This window comes from Lithobates pipiens, unplaced genomic scaffold (genome assembly GCF_037356315.1).
Source record: "Lithobates pipiens isolate NorthernLeopardFrog02 unplaced genomic scaffold, aLitPip1_a1.2 Scaffold_1, whole genome shotgun sequence".
Taxonomy (NCBI): domain Eukaryota; kingdom Metazoa; phylum Chordata; class Amphibia; order Anura; family Ranidae; genus Lithobates; species Lithobates pipiens.
This window is the reverse complement of record NW_027507685.1, coordinates 201,695,394-201,709,683: the sequence shown is the minus strand read 5'-3', so window position 1 is coordinate 201,709,683 and position 14,290 is coordinate 201,695,394. Positions and strand designations below refer to the sequence as shown.

Below are 14,290 nucleotides of genomic sequence, written 5' to 3'. Positions count from 1 at the left end.
ACAGTGGGGAACTCTGCAATCCCAACATGGGTTTCTCTCTACATACACAGTTAAATGTATACAACCCCCTCCCCTATACCAAAAAACAAACAAACACGCACACACACACACACACACACACACACACACACCTCATCTCCCACAAGACATAAGCACTTACCAGGCTTCACACCAACTACTTCTAGTTCTCGAGCATTGCTCTCATCTCCCACGGGCTGTTACGGGAATATGAAATAATCTACATTAGACATTGTGATGACCCAAAAATACTGGAAATTAAAGTTATTTTAAACAAAAAAAAAAAAATACATGTTACACCGTATTTATCGGCGTATAACACACACTTTTTTCCCCCTTAAAAGCAGGGGAAAATCGTGGGTGCGTGTTATACGCCGATCCCCCAAAATTATTTTCGCCCGCCTTCGGCCGTTCTTGGCAGCTTTCGGCCTGCCTTCGGCCGTTCTTGGCAGCCGAAAGCTACCGAGAAAGGCCGAAGGCGGCCGGAGACAGGGCTGCAATGGGGGACAAGACTGCATAAGGCTGCAACGGTGGACAAGGCTGCAACGGTGGACAAGGCTGCAACGGTGGACAAGGCTGCAACGGTGGACAAGGCTGCAGATGACACTGATGGGCATATAAATGTAAGTTTTTTTTTCCCCTTAAACTTCCCTCCTAAAAGTTTTTTTCCTTAAAATTCCCTCCTAAACTTGGGGTGCGTGTTATATGCCGGCGCGTGTTATACGCCGATAAATACGGTACTTACCTGCAAAACACCCGCACAGAGCAGGTAACTCCTGCTGGCACTCCTGGCCCCTCGCCCTCCTACACCTAAGTCGAGCTGCTGCTCAGTGTATCCATTCAGACACAGAGCCGTGGCTCAGCCCTGCCCCCTCTCTCTCCTCATTGGCTCACTGACAGGAGTGGGATTCAATGGCATCCGCTGTTGTGTCTCAGCCAATCAAGATGGAGAGTCCCGGACAGCCAAGACTCTCATGCAACATCGCTGGAGCTAGATGGGGCTCAGATAAGTATAAGTGGGGCTGCTACACACAGAAGGGTTTTTTATTGACAATTTTTATTACATTTTGATCATTTCAAAACAAAAAAATATAAGACACAAGTACAAGAGGGGGTGATGAAATAAAACACAGATAGAGAGGGGGAGGGAAATAGAAAGTAATGGTGTTTTTTTTTTATCTTAATGCATAGGCTGAATTAGGATAAATAAAATGTTCTGCCTTTAGAACCATTTAAAGAGTAGCACAATTCCTACCCTTATTTGGGTGTGAGAAGCCATGAACTTCAGATATGCTCTCCTTTACCATCTGAGGGCCACTAGTGAATTGGCAGAAGCTCATGAAGGAGACAGGGGAAGACATTGCATTTTTTAGTTCATCGATATGGAGATCTGACAGTATGCTACTCTGCACTGCAATTCACCACAGTCTGCAAAAACCTAAAAGTAGACAGGTCTATAGACATCTATAGACATCCACGGATGGCTGTCAGGAGTTGGCAAAGGAGAATTGCAATAAGGAGAGATAATACAGAAGGGCAACCAAAAATACTTAAAAATGTGATATCAGAACTAGGGCTGAAACAACTAATCTATTACGAAATTAATCGGCCAGTAACATAATGGGGTTAAAAAAATAAATTAAAAAAATAAAAATAAAATGAGCCGTTTATAGTACAAAAATATAATCACTACTACAAATATTACTTTCACTGTTCTACAGTAAAAAAAAAAATGAACCCCTTCCAGTAGTGATTATCTGCTTTTTTTGTACTATAAAGGGCTAATTTTAGTCTTTTTAAACCCATTGTTACTAAACGTCTTAGACCTGGTTCACATCTATATGTTTATTGGTGCTTTTTGTAGAAACGCACTACAGTTCATTTACATGGTTTCCTATGAGACACGTTCATATAAGTGCTTTTTTCAGCCGCTGCATATTTGGAAAGGGTCAGGGACTTAACGCAAAACTGCTTTTTTGGTTCAATATACTTCAATGGAGAAGCTGCAGAAAAGGATGTAATGTGTTTTTGCAGTAATTTGTGTTTTTTTTTTTTGGGCAGATTAAAAAAGGCAAAAATATGTAAATTGAAGTAAAATCATGTGCGCAAAAATCAAAACGCACAGCAAAAAGCACTGCAGAAACAGATCAAAAGCAAAAACTGCATAGGTGTGTACCGAGCCTTATGCTGGCCTCGAGGATCAATTTTCTGGTGAGAATATTCAGATGAAAAATCTTTGTACATTCACTGAATGAAAGAATTCTATTTCCAAATTTTCCCGTCACTGTGGTTGAAAATGAACGTAAATTTGACCGACATTTTTTTTAAGGTTATCAACCGATTAATCGAAACAATAAATCGGCCAACTAATCGATTATGAAAATAATTGTAAGTTGCAGCCCTAATCAGAACGCTCATAAAAAGGTGAGGAATGAGGACGTTTAACTTTACCAGGCAAGGTCAAGATTTACATTTTAAGGTGTTACTAAGCCCAGGACCCTGCATTCACTATATCTGGTCTCCCACAGTACACAACATGGAAATGCAATCATTTTTGTAAATATAAACTGCCAAATACCTTTTCTCATCAGCAGTATATAGCAGGCTTATGACTTCTATAAGTCTCTGGCTGAGAACTGGTTAAAGCTTGTAGGAAGAGTTTTCATTCTCCTCTGACTGTCCTGAGGCTGCATGACCCCTGACCCTCTGTCTGGACAGTGCTGATTGGCCCTGTGCTGATCACATGCACCCTCTCAAAAAAAAAAAAAAAAAAAAAAAAAAACCTCTCTAGCAATACACACCAAACTGAGCATGTGCAGAGTGCCTTCAATGCTCTGTTCTATATGATGAACTGGAGACTGTGGAAGAAGGGAAGGATCAGAGAAGACAGGATCAAACAGCCTTTTTACACCATGTGGAGGTCTAACCCCTTAGATTTCATAACAAGCAAGCTTTGCTGCATATACATTTGCATTTATTTTTTTACCACCCCCCCTTTTTGTTTTTACCACCCCCTCCCCCCCCCCTTTTATTTTTTATTTTTTCTCTTCCCCCTTCCCCTTTTTTATACAATAGTATGTTCCCTCTAGAGAGTATTGGGACAGAAAGAGGTTTGTATATACTCACGTATATACATGCGTTTGTTGCACATGTACATGTTGTACATGATGTTTTGGTCATGATATAACTTAGAAACTTAATATTATACCTAGCATAGAGTCCTCTCTTTCCTCCATTCTCACCATTTTATTAATTCATTATAATAATCAATTGATTTCCAAATTGCTAATAATTTTCTTAATTCATTTTTTAGTTAATTTACTTATAAAAATGTATTCATTTTAAATTTGAGGTATATTTATACATTTTATATTTATGTATTTAATCAATTAGTGAATTGATCGATTTCTGCAAACGTTATAAACTTATCTTCCACTATTAATCAGCAAGCTTCTTACTCATATTTACATTCTCTTCGGTCTCCAGCCATCTACAGGTCCTTCTCAAAAAATTAGCATATTGTGATAAAGTTCATTATTTTCTGTAATGTACTGATAAACATTAGACTTTCATATATTTTAGATTCATTACACACAACTGAAGTAGTTCAAGCCTTTTCTTGTTTTAATATTGATGATTTTGGCATACAGCTCCTGAAAACCCAAAAATCCTATCTCAAAAAATTAGTATATTTCATCCGACCAATAAAAGAAAAGTGTTTTTAATACAAAAAAAGTCAACCTTCAAATAATTATGTTCAGTTATGCACTCAATACTTGGTCGGGAATCCTTTTGCAGAAATGACTGCTTCAATGCGGCGTGGCATGGAGGCAACCAGCCTGTGGCACTGCTGAGGTGTTATGGAGGCCCAGGATGCTTCGATAGCGGCCTTAAGCTCATCCAGAGTGTTGGGCCTTGCGCCTCTCAACTTTCTCTTCCCAATATCCCACAGATTCTCTATGGGGTTCAGGTCAGGAGAGTTGGCAGGCCAATTGAGCACAGTAATACCATGGTCAGTAAACCATTTACCAGTGGTTTTGGCACTGTGTGCAGGTGCCAGGTCGTGCTGAAAAATGAAATCTTCATCTCCATAAAGCTTTTCAGCAGATGGAAGCATGAAGTGCTCCAAAATCTCCTGATAGCTAGCTGCATTGACCCTGCCCTTGATAAAACACAGAGGACCAACACCAGCAGCTGACATGGCACCCCAGACCATCACTGACTGTGGGTACTTGACACTGGACCTCAGGCATTTTGGCATTTTCCTCTCCCCAGTCTTCCTCCAGACTCTGGCACCTTGATTTCCGAATGACATGCAAAATTTGCTTTCATCCGAAAAAAGTACTTTGGACCACTGAGCAACAGTCCAGTGCTGCTTCTCTGTAGCCCAGGTCAGGCGCTTCTGCTGCTGTTTCTGGTTCAAAAGTGGCTTGACCTGGGGAATGCGGCACCTGTAGCCCATTTTCTGCACACGCCTGTTCACGGTGGCTCTGGATGTTTCTACTCCAGACTCAGTCCACTGCTTCCGCAGGTCCTCCAAGGTCTGGAATCGGTCCTTCTCCACAATCTTCTTTAGGGTCCAGTCACCTCTTCTCGTTGTGCAGCGTTTTCTGCCACACTTTTTCCTTCCCACAGGCTTCCCACTGAGGTGCCTTGATACAGCACTCTGGGAACAGCCTATTCGTTCAGAAATTTCTTTCTGTGTCTTACCCTCTTGCTTGAGGGTGTCAATGATGGCCTTCTGGACAGCAGTCAGGTCGGCAGTCTTACCCATGATTGCGGTTTTGAGTAATGAACCAGGCTGGGAGTTTTTAAAAGCCTCAGGAATCTTTTGCAGGTGTTTAGAGTTAATTAGTTGATTCAGATGATTAGGTTAATAGCTTGTTTAGAGAACCTTTTCATGATATGCTAATTTTTTGAGATAGGAATTTGGGGTTTTCATGAGCTGTATGCCAAAATCATCAATATTAAAACAAGAAAAGGCTTGAACTACTTCAGTTGTGTGTAATGAATCTAAAATATATGAAAGTCTAATGTTTATCAGTACATTACAGAAAATAATGAACTTTATCACAATATGCTAATTTTTTGAGAAGGACCTGTACCTCTTTGAATCTGTGTATTTGATTGACGGGCTGGCCAGCCCATCAGATCTCTCTGTTTCTATTTCCTCTGTAATATAAGACTGCCAGGTTTGCCAGCTAATCATGGTCTGATGAAGAAGCTGTAGCTTCGAAATGCATTACCATTCCTTGCCACTGTGAATAATCACACTTCCTGTTCCTGTGAAGTCACGACCAGCTGCTTCTTGTTTCCTGCCTCCTGGTTCCCAGCATTTTCTGGATCCCTGTAAGATCACACCAGTGCCCCAGGCTGCAAAGGGAAGACATTTATGAGACTCCAGGACTGGCGATTTTCACTGCATACTGAACTCATCTAATTTAACCTGTGAGTTACTACTTGTTTTTATTAAATATATGATTTATACTGCACTCAGTCTGGCGCCCCTCTGTTCCCATTTCTACACAGAGCTCATCGCTTCACTCTAAGGGAGCTGCCTCCAGGTGCTAATCATACAAGATCTCGGATCATTTATGGACATTATGTTTTAAACAAATGTTTTAATATCATGTGTGCTTATTCACACACATTTTATGTATACCTATATTCCAGTTGTTATATAATTTTATGTTATCACCATATCTAGCGCCGCTGTTCACCCTTGTTTTTACTGCATATACAGACTGATTTTACTGTTGTGGGTTTAGTAACGCTTTAATTATACCTAAAGCCAAAGTTCTTTTTTTTTTAATTTAGAAGTTTTGAATTACAAAAGGAATTGGGTTTATTTCAACTGGGGGAGATTTTTCTTCACACTCTGTCCAGAGACACAACAGGAAGTGAGAGGAAATCTCTCTCAAGTGCAGCAACTCCTCTTTTGAACAACTCTCACATGAAAGGTATCCCTATTGCAAGATCTGCACTTTAGTGACACCTATAATATATTCGATCAAACCATCATCTCCTGTGCTAATGACAATAGGAACCAGGACAAAAAAGACTGTCTTCAATAAAAGTGACCATCATATATTTTGACTTGTGCTTAAAGCAGAACTTCACCCAAATCGGGAAGTTCTGCTATTTCCCAATCTCCTTCACATTTGGCACTTTATTTTTTCTGGGGGGAGTACCTGGAATTGGCAGCTACCCGCTACCCCACTTTCAGTTGAATTGCTGCAGCAATTCAAGCAAAGCTTGGCCCTCCTTCCCCCGCAGCCTTCTGGGGCACGTCACAGGTCCCAGAAAGCTGCAGGACAATTCAGATAGCACAGCATGGCTCGGCTGGGGCATGTGCAGCGAGCAGCTGGCTGTAATGCCGCAAGCAGTTACAGGCAGCTGCCCACAGTTAGTATGACAGTGCCAGGGACCGAATCCCAGTAAAGAAACTGGCTGGGTGAGAAAAGCACTGGATCCCTGGACAGGCGAGTGTTTTTTTTTTATTAAAAAGCAGCAGCTACAGTTTTTGTAGCTGCTGACTTTTAATTTTTTAAAAGAGGACTGAAGAACTGTTTTAAAGTGGAAGTTCAGTCTAAAACTAAAATCTCTAAATCTACTCGCAGCCAACTTCTAAGACATACCTATCTAACCCTGTAAAGGAAAAAAAAAAAAAAAATAATTAAAAATCGCTAAACATACCTTTTCTGAAGCTGGACCAGTCAAATCTCCAGCGGCGGAAGATGTGTGCAGGAGACAAAGTCGACAATGGCTGGGAGGTGAATGGGAAGTGACGTCACCCATAGAGTTACTGTGGGTCTTCCGTTGTCAGCTGCCTCTTCTGCACACTCCTACACACAGAATCCGCTGCTGACAGCTCAGCGCAGAACCGGACCAGCTTCAGAAAAAGGTATGTATAGCAATTTTTGCTTTACAGGGCTAGATGAGTTAGTCTTAGAATGTGGCTGCAAGTAGATTTAGAGATTTTAGTTTTAAGCTAAACTTCTGCTTTAAATTTAAACTGCCCCGATTTGTAACAGGATTATCTTAAAGCGGGAGTCCGCCGGGACTCCGCGTTTTTTTTTTTTTATTTTTTTTTTAAAGTCAGCAGCTACAAATACTGCAGCTGCTGACTTTTAAAATAGTGACACTTACCTGTCCAGCGCGCCCGCGATGTCGGCACCCGAAGCCGATCTCTAGATCGACACTCGAGTGCTGCCGCCGCCATCTTGGGTATGGGAATCAGGAAATGGAGCCTTTAGGCTTCATTTCCCAGTTCCCTACTGCGCATGCGCGAGCCGCGCTGCGCAATGAGGACGGTCCCCACTGCCTCTGGGATCTGTGTGTTTCCCAGCAGGCAGCGGGGCACTTGCGGAAGGGGGCGGGCACTTGCGGAAAGGGGCGTAATGTACGCCCCTTTCAGCAGAGAGCTAGCCCGGAAGTGGGTGCAGTTACCTGGATTATCCAGGTAACTGCACCCCCTCCCCCCTGAAAGGTGCCAATTGTGGCGCCGGAGGGGGGGGAGGAATCCGATGAGCGGAAGGTCCATTTTAGGGTGGACCTCCGCTTTAAGGGGGATCTGTCAAACTGATAATGGAAGCCTCTTCTGTCAACTTGTTGGTACAGTGGAGTTCGGCTTAAAAAAAAATAAAAAATTTAAGTCAGCAGCTACAAATATTGCAGCTGCTGACTTTTAATAATCAGACACTTAGCTGTCCCAGGTTCCAACGATTCTGGGGATTGAAGCCCCGCTGGTCTCCCCCCTACGCTCAGCAGCACTGGCAATTTAACTGTGGGCGCCCAGCTGTGGCTTCACTGCGAATGCGCGAGCCGTGACTGGACGAGCAATCATCTGGGACCTGTGACGTGTCCCTGATGATTTCCTAGAGGGAGGGGGAAGAGGCGATCTTCCTTCCGGCGCTGAGGGTGTGCCAGAAGCAAGTGGGAGCTGGAACCCACGAGAGGGTATCCGCTCCCACCCCCCCCAAAAAAAAAAAAAAAAAAAAAAAAGCACACGACGTGCCAAATGTGGTATGTCAGGGAGTCACCTCTTAAAGCAGATTAGATTTTTGGGGGGGAACTCCGATTTAAAGTGGATCTTTACTGCATCTGAGCACCAAAAACAATATTTAATTCATTTTTAATATTCAAAGCAAGCTTCCCCCATTCATCCATGTCTCTATGCTCTATTTTAGTGAAAAATCTTTGAAAAACGCCCCCTAGCATTTCTGGCCCTGGCCATCTTGAGTAAGGGCAAATTATTCATGTAGCATTTACTTCCTGCCCTCAGCTCAAGTATGCATGCAGGGGAGTGTGTCATCTCTGAGAAAACCCCTACTGAATACTTCTGGGATGTATGACCTAATTTGCCTAGGCAGGAAGTAACTGAAGAAATGTAAAAAAAAAAAAAAGTTATGAGACGATAGAGATTAATATAAATTATGGACTTACTAATGCTAGCAGCAGAGTATTAAAAAAAACTATCAATGTTGATTGGGAGAGTGAATTTTCATTTTAAAAGTGCAAGCTTTGTAGCAGTCATCTGCATACTTAGTTATTTATTGTGCAGCTAAGCACTGAGGAAAAGACAAAGCCCGAAGCTTGCACCTGCCAAAAATCAATGACTGCTTTGGACTATTTATCCTGACAGGTTCGCTTAAATGAAATGAACACTTTTCCACTATAGAATACATCACATCAATTAAATCTAGAGAAATGTAGGAGGCCAAATTTGGCAACAGCTATCATTTCTTCCCCAAGAAGGATATTAGAAACTACTGAGGTCTGGTACTCACCGTGCCTGGGTGGGTTCTGTTTGGCAGCTTTAGTGCCCTGAGGTAGAAGGAATCCTCTAGAGCAGTCTCCTGCTGGTACAAAGTAGTAAGCTGTTGGCGGATTTCCTTTCCACGATTCCGCATGGACTGGAAGCTGGGAAGCTAAGACATAGGTAACATCAAGACAAGCTAATACTTTCCAGCAAATGCTGCAGCTGTGCTAAGATCAGAAAATGTCTTAAATTCACCTTAATTCAGAGTTTATTGTTAACAAATACCATGCACATACAGCTATATTAGTACTTTCTAACTCCTGTGGTTTTATACTCAATTCCTTGGCTTTCTGCATTTGCAATCGCATTCAAAATGCAAAGTTAGGTTTGAATCTAACAGTTGGCATCTTGTTAATTTTTCTAAGTGAAAGGTAGCAATAGGTCTGCAGGTTGTGCCCCAGCACCACAAACAGTTCACGATAGATCCATTCCACCCACGTACTTCTTTGGACTAGTATATTTTTGTGCATGCATGACACACACTGGTGATAGGATGATGTAAGCACCCTAGTTGAAGGAACAATTCACAACTAATCATTATGCAAAAAAATAAAATAAAATAAAAATCCTAAGCTAAAAGCTGTGCTGGGTCCAGAGTCTATTCTTCCTCATTGCAGAAGAGGAGGGTCCTTAAAGTGTCCATAATGCCTGGGTGACCTGGACACTTCCTATTGGCTGTTTAGCAGCGGGATCTCTCAGGCTCTAGAAGACTGCACACTGTTTTATAAAATGTTATAAATGGGATGATGCCCAGGTATAAGATTTAAATACATAGCGTGAGCAGTCAAAAAGTGGAAACAATATGAAAAACATGTAAATAACTGCCTATACCCCAGAAATTATAGATTAATTAAAAAAATATTATGAAACTTTGTATAGCTCCCAGAACCAAGAGGTAGAGATGTGGGATTTCTTTCTGGATTTGGAGATTCCTCGTCTCTCCAATGAGGATAGAGAGATGTTAGAGGCCCCCATAGAGCTAGAAGAACTCTGGCAGGCAGTGGCAGCATTAGCAAATCAAAAATCTCCAGGGCCAGATAGCCTGCCAGCAGAGATTTACAAAAAAATATGGATACGGACGTTTATGCCGTTAAAGGTTTTTAACAAACCAAAAGAAGAGGGAGGGTTACCTGCTTTGATGATGGTGTTTACTATTATAGTGCCACCAAAGGAGGGAAAGAATTCACTTAACCCTTCTTCCAACAGGCCAATATCCCTGCTGGGAGAAGATGTTAAGATCCTAGTGGGGATACTGGCCTCTAGGTTATGAAGGGTGATAACAAAATGTGTACATCCTGATCAATCAGGTTTTGTACCAGGTAGGGCAACTAGTATTAACATAAGAAGAGTATGCCTAAATGTACAAGTCCTGACAATTAATACAGGGTCAAGAGCTATATTATCATTGGATGCAACAAAGACTTTTGATAGCCTGGGGTGGCACTATTTATGTCAAGTTTTAGCGGTGTACCGATTTGGTCCAGAGTTAGTCAACTGCATGAAATTGCTATATAGGGAACCAAGGGCAAAAGTTAAAATAAATAACGAATGTTCAGAAACATTTCCGCTGATGAGAGGGAAGAGGCAGGGGTGCCCCTCTATCACCCTTGCTCTTCGCCTTAGCAATAGAACCATTAGCCATAGCTGTTAGAGCATCAAAAAGAATTCAAGGGTTTAAAACAGGAGAGGAGCAAAACTGCATTATACGCAGACGACATACTTTTATTTTTAGTGAATACTCAATCATCTTTACGTGCAGCAATGGAGGTGATAACGGAGTTTGGACGATTTTCAGGCTTAAGCATAAATTGATCTAAAACAATGCTCTTACCAGTGGATCCTATAGAAACCTCCCTATCTGCTGGATTTTCACAGGCAGGGATAGTTAAAATAAAAAAATTATCGGAGGATAGAAACAATCTTCCAAGAGTTAATATGGAAGAGAAAACAAGCTAAATAGGCTCGAGGGTGCTGCAGCGGCCAAAAGAGGAAGGAGGGCTGGCAGTGCCACATCCTTGGAGTTATGAGGGGGGGGGGGGGGGGGGGGGGATATGAATAGGGAAATTATGCTTTTTAGGAACAAAACAAAACTCATTAATAGAGACTTTGGACATTTTTGTTTAAGACCTCCACTTTTATGTTGATTAAAAAAACATGGAAAATAAGTAAAAAGATGTTAGGATGCCGGGGCTATACCGAATTTAGCCCTATATGGAATAACAAACGTTTAAAGGAAGTGGGAAATGTAGAGAGGAGCAAGGAATAGAAAGATGCTTTGAGGCGACTAGCCCAACTGTATAAAGATACAAATTGCAGAGAATCTCGCATTTGATGTTGCTTCACAGATCATAGTATACACTCCGAAAGTTATTTCAATATGGGAGATCAGATGCTAACTGTCCATGTTGAGAGATCAAAGTGGAGATCTTATCCATATGCTATGGAGACGGCCAAAACTATTTTGATATTGGGGGGATATTTTGGAAACTATAAAACAGACTTTTGGTGTGGCCCTTAAAGTAGATATAATATTGTGTATATTGGATAATATAGGGGGGGGGGGGGGTATTAGAAAAAGGTGGATGGCAACAATTAGATGTCCGTTTTTAGCAAGGAAACTAATAGTGAAGAGATGGTCAGCAAGGAGCCCACCGACACATACAGAATGGTTAAAAGTAGATGATATCACAATTAAGAGAGAGAGTGCTGTATATACAAAAGAGAAGAATAACGATGGATTTAAGATGATATGAGGAGAAGGAGGAGAAGAAAGAGGAGAAGGAGGAGAAGGAGGAGGAGAAGGAGGAGAAGGAGGAGGAGAAGGAGGAGAAGGAGGAGGAGAAGAAGGAGGAGAAGGAGGAGAAGGAGGAGAAGGAGAAGAGGCATCCACTTAAAATGTTTCTGGAGTTTCTCCAAAAAAAGCAAAGGACAGTTATTGTTCCTTCAACTGATGTGCTGTCGTCGTCGTCTTATTTCCAGCATCACAAGACGCTGTGCACGAGGTTCATCTGATTACCAGAGTGTGGTGGATTAAAGTACAATGATCATTCAGAATTTGTCTGCACTAGTTCAGTTATTTCAGTTCATCATTTTGATGAAAATATAGCGACTAGTCTGACCAGATCAGCTTCCACCACAACCTTTTATTGTGTCAAACAATTGGCTTCTATAGAAAGATTGTTCGAAACTATCTAATTTAGGATTGATTTAGTAAATTAATGCTTTCAATCTATCATTAATTACCGTATATACTCGAGTATAGGCCGACCCGAATATAAGCCGAGGCCCCCAATTTACCCCCAAAAAAACTGGCAAACTTATTGACTCGTGTATAAGCCGAGGGTGAGACATGCCCGTCCATCCCTGTGTGTGTGTCCGTCCATCCCTGTGTGTCCGTCCATCCCTGTGTGTCCGTCCATCCATCCCTGTGTGTGTGTGTGTCCATCCATCCATCCATCCCTGTGTGTGTGTGTCTCCATCCATCCATCCATCCATCCATCCCTGTGTGTGTGTGTCTCCATCCATCCATCCATCCATCCCTGTGTGTGTGTGTCTCCATCCATCCATCCCTGTGTGTGTGTGTGTCTCCATCCATCCATCCATCCGTGTGTGTGTGTCTCCATCCGTGTGTGTGTGTGTGTGTGTGTGTGTGTGTGTGTGTGTGTGTGTGTGTGTGTGTGTGTGTGTGTGTGTCCAGCCTACCTGCACCTACACCCGCAGCAGATCGCAAAACGCAGTGCGGAAATGAATAGGGTTTGCAGTGTTAGCTGCATGGCAATATAGTGTGAACCAGGGCTGAGGACCCATTCACTTTGGCAGGGAAAAGGGAATAGTTGAGTCGCAGATTTATTCCCGCTGGCCACCCACACAGAGAAGACCATCCAGCAGCCACTTTGCGTCATAGCCACGACAAAAATCCCATCATGTTTAGTGGGCAGTACAGGTGTGTGTGTGTGTGTGTGTGTGTGTGTGTGTGTGTGTGTGTCCAGCCTACCTGTGTCCCGAGCCTTTGTCCCGAGCCTCCGTGTCGTGCCTTGCCTTCGTCCCGTCCCGTCCCGTCCCGTGCCGTGCCTTGCCTTGCCTCCGTCCCGTGCCCTCTTCGTCGGCGGCCATTGTAAAATTCAAAAGCCGCGCCTCCTCCTTCGCCTGTGATAGGCGGAACACTGAATTTCCCAGCAGCCTGTGTTCCGCCTATCACGGACGTCGTATCATCCTCGTCCGTAGTACGAGGATGAGACGATGCCCGTGATAGGCGGAACACAGGCTGCTGAGAAATTCAGTGTTCCGCCTATCACAGGCGAAGGCGGAGCCGGAGGCGCGGCTTTTGAATCATAGAATGGCCGCTGTCTGTCTGCTCGACACGCTGATCGAGCGGGCAGACAGCGATGACTCGAGTATAAGCCGAGGGGGGCACTTTCAGCCTCAAAAAAGAGGCTGAAAATCTCGGCTTATACTCGAGTATATACGGTAGGTGGAAAACCGTACTACACTACAATTGTTGGTAAAGTGAAAGTAGATTTTATTTGTAACTGGAATGAAAATTGATTTTACCATGATATTGTAATAATGTGTGTCCAGCCTTCCTAAGGTATTTTCCCTAATCATAACGTTTTCCGCACAAAAATAATTCAAAATTATACCAGGACTTACCGATTGCAGACTCTGGCGATCATGTGTGAGCTGTGGGAGACGCACAATTAGAAAAATAAATATGAAATAGTTTACAAATATTTACATGGTTTAAAAACCATGATATTCTATGTACACACACTATATTGTCAAAAGTACCAGGACACCAGCCTTTACACACACATGAACTTTAATGGCATCCCAGTTTTAGACCGTAGGGTTCAATATCGAGTGTATTTACATTGTGATCAGCTGTGACTGGATGCAAACAGGTAATTATTCTCCTTCATTGATGTACGCTGATGAGGCGGCAGTGATGGGCACCGATAGGTGGCAGTGATGGGCACTGATCAGCACCACTGTTGGGCATTGATAGGTGGCACTGGTGGGAAATGGCAGGGGGTACTGGTGGCACAGATGAGGCAGAATTGCCTCTTCCTCTTCGGGACCGATGTCCCTTGCACATAAGCCGGTGATCGGCTTTAATTTCTCCTCAGCACGAGGAGAAAATAAATAAATGATTACCAAGCTTTTGTTTACATCATGTGATCAGCTGTCATTGGCAAGGGGCCAGGATTGCTCCCTTACTTGGATGTGTGATCACCTGAGTCTCAGTGACTCAGTGATCACAGCACAGGGAGCACGGGGTGCCTGCAAAGGGGAGGACGTCATACGACAGCCTCCTGGAAATTCAGGTCCGCTGTGTGGCCGTCATTCGGCTATAGTGCGGACACCAAGAGGTTAAGGTAAAAAAAAACACCTGGCAGCCCCCCCCCCCCCCATTTTACTTACCTGAGCACCAGTACTTGACCCAGCAGGGAC

The 14,290-nt window shown here is 42.9% G+C and overlaps 1 protein-coding gene across 1 annotated transcript in view; it reads right to left on the bottom strand.

Moving 5' to 3' along the window:
• SARS2 (seryl-tRNA synthetase 2, mitochondrial) overlaps positions 1-14,290 on the bottom strand; it is a 48,949-nt gene that overhangs the window by 29,519 nt on the left and 5,140 nt on the right. Inside the window, exons 3-5 of the mRNA XM_077480098.1 lie at positions 13,490-13,519; positions 8,808-8,948; positions 161-215 (exon numbers count right to left, since the gene is read on the bottom strand). Of these exons, the coding sequence (XP_077336224.1) occupies positions 161-215; positions 8,808-8,948; positions 13,490-13,519 (226 nt within the window). The remainder of the gene's footprint in view (positions 1-160; positions 216-8,807; positions 8,949-13,489; positions 13,520-14,290) is intronic.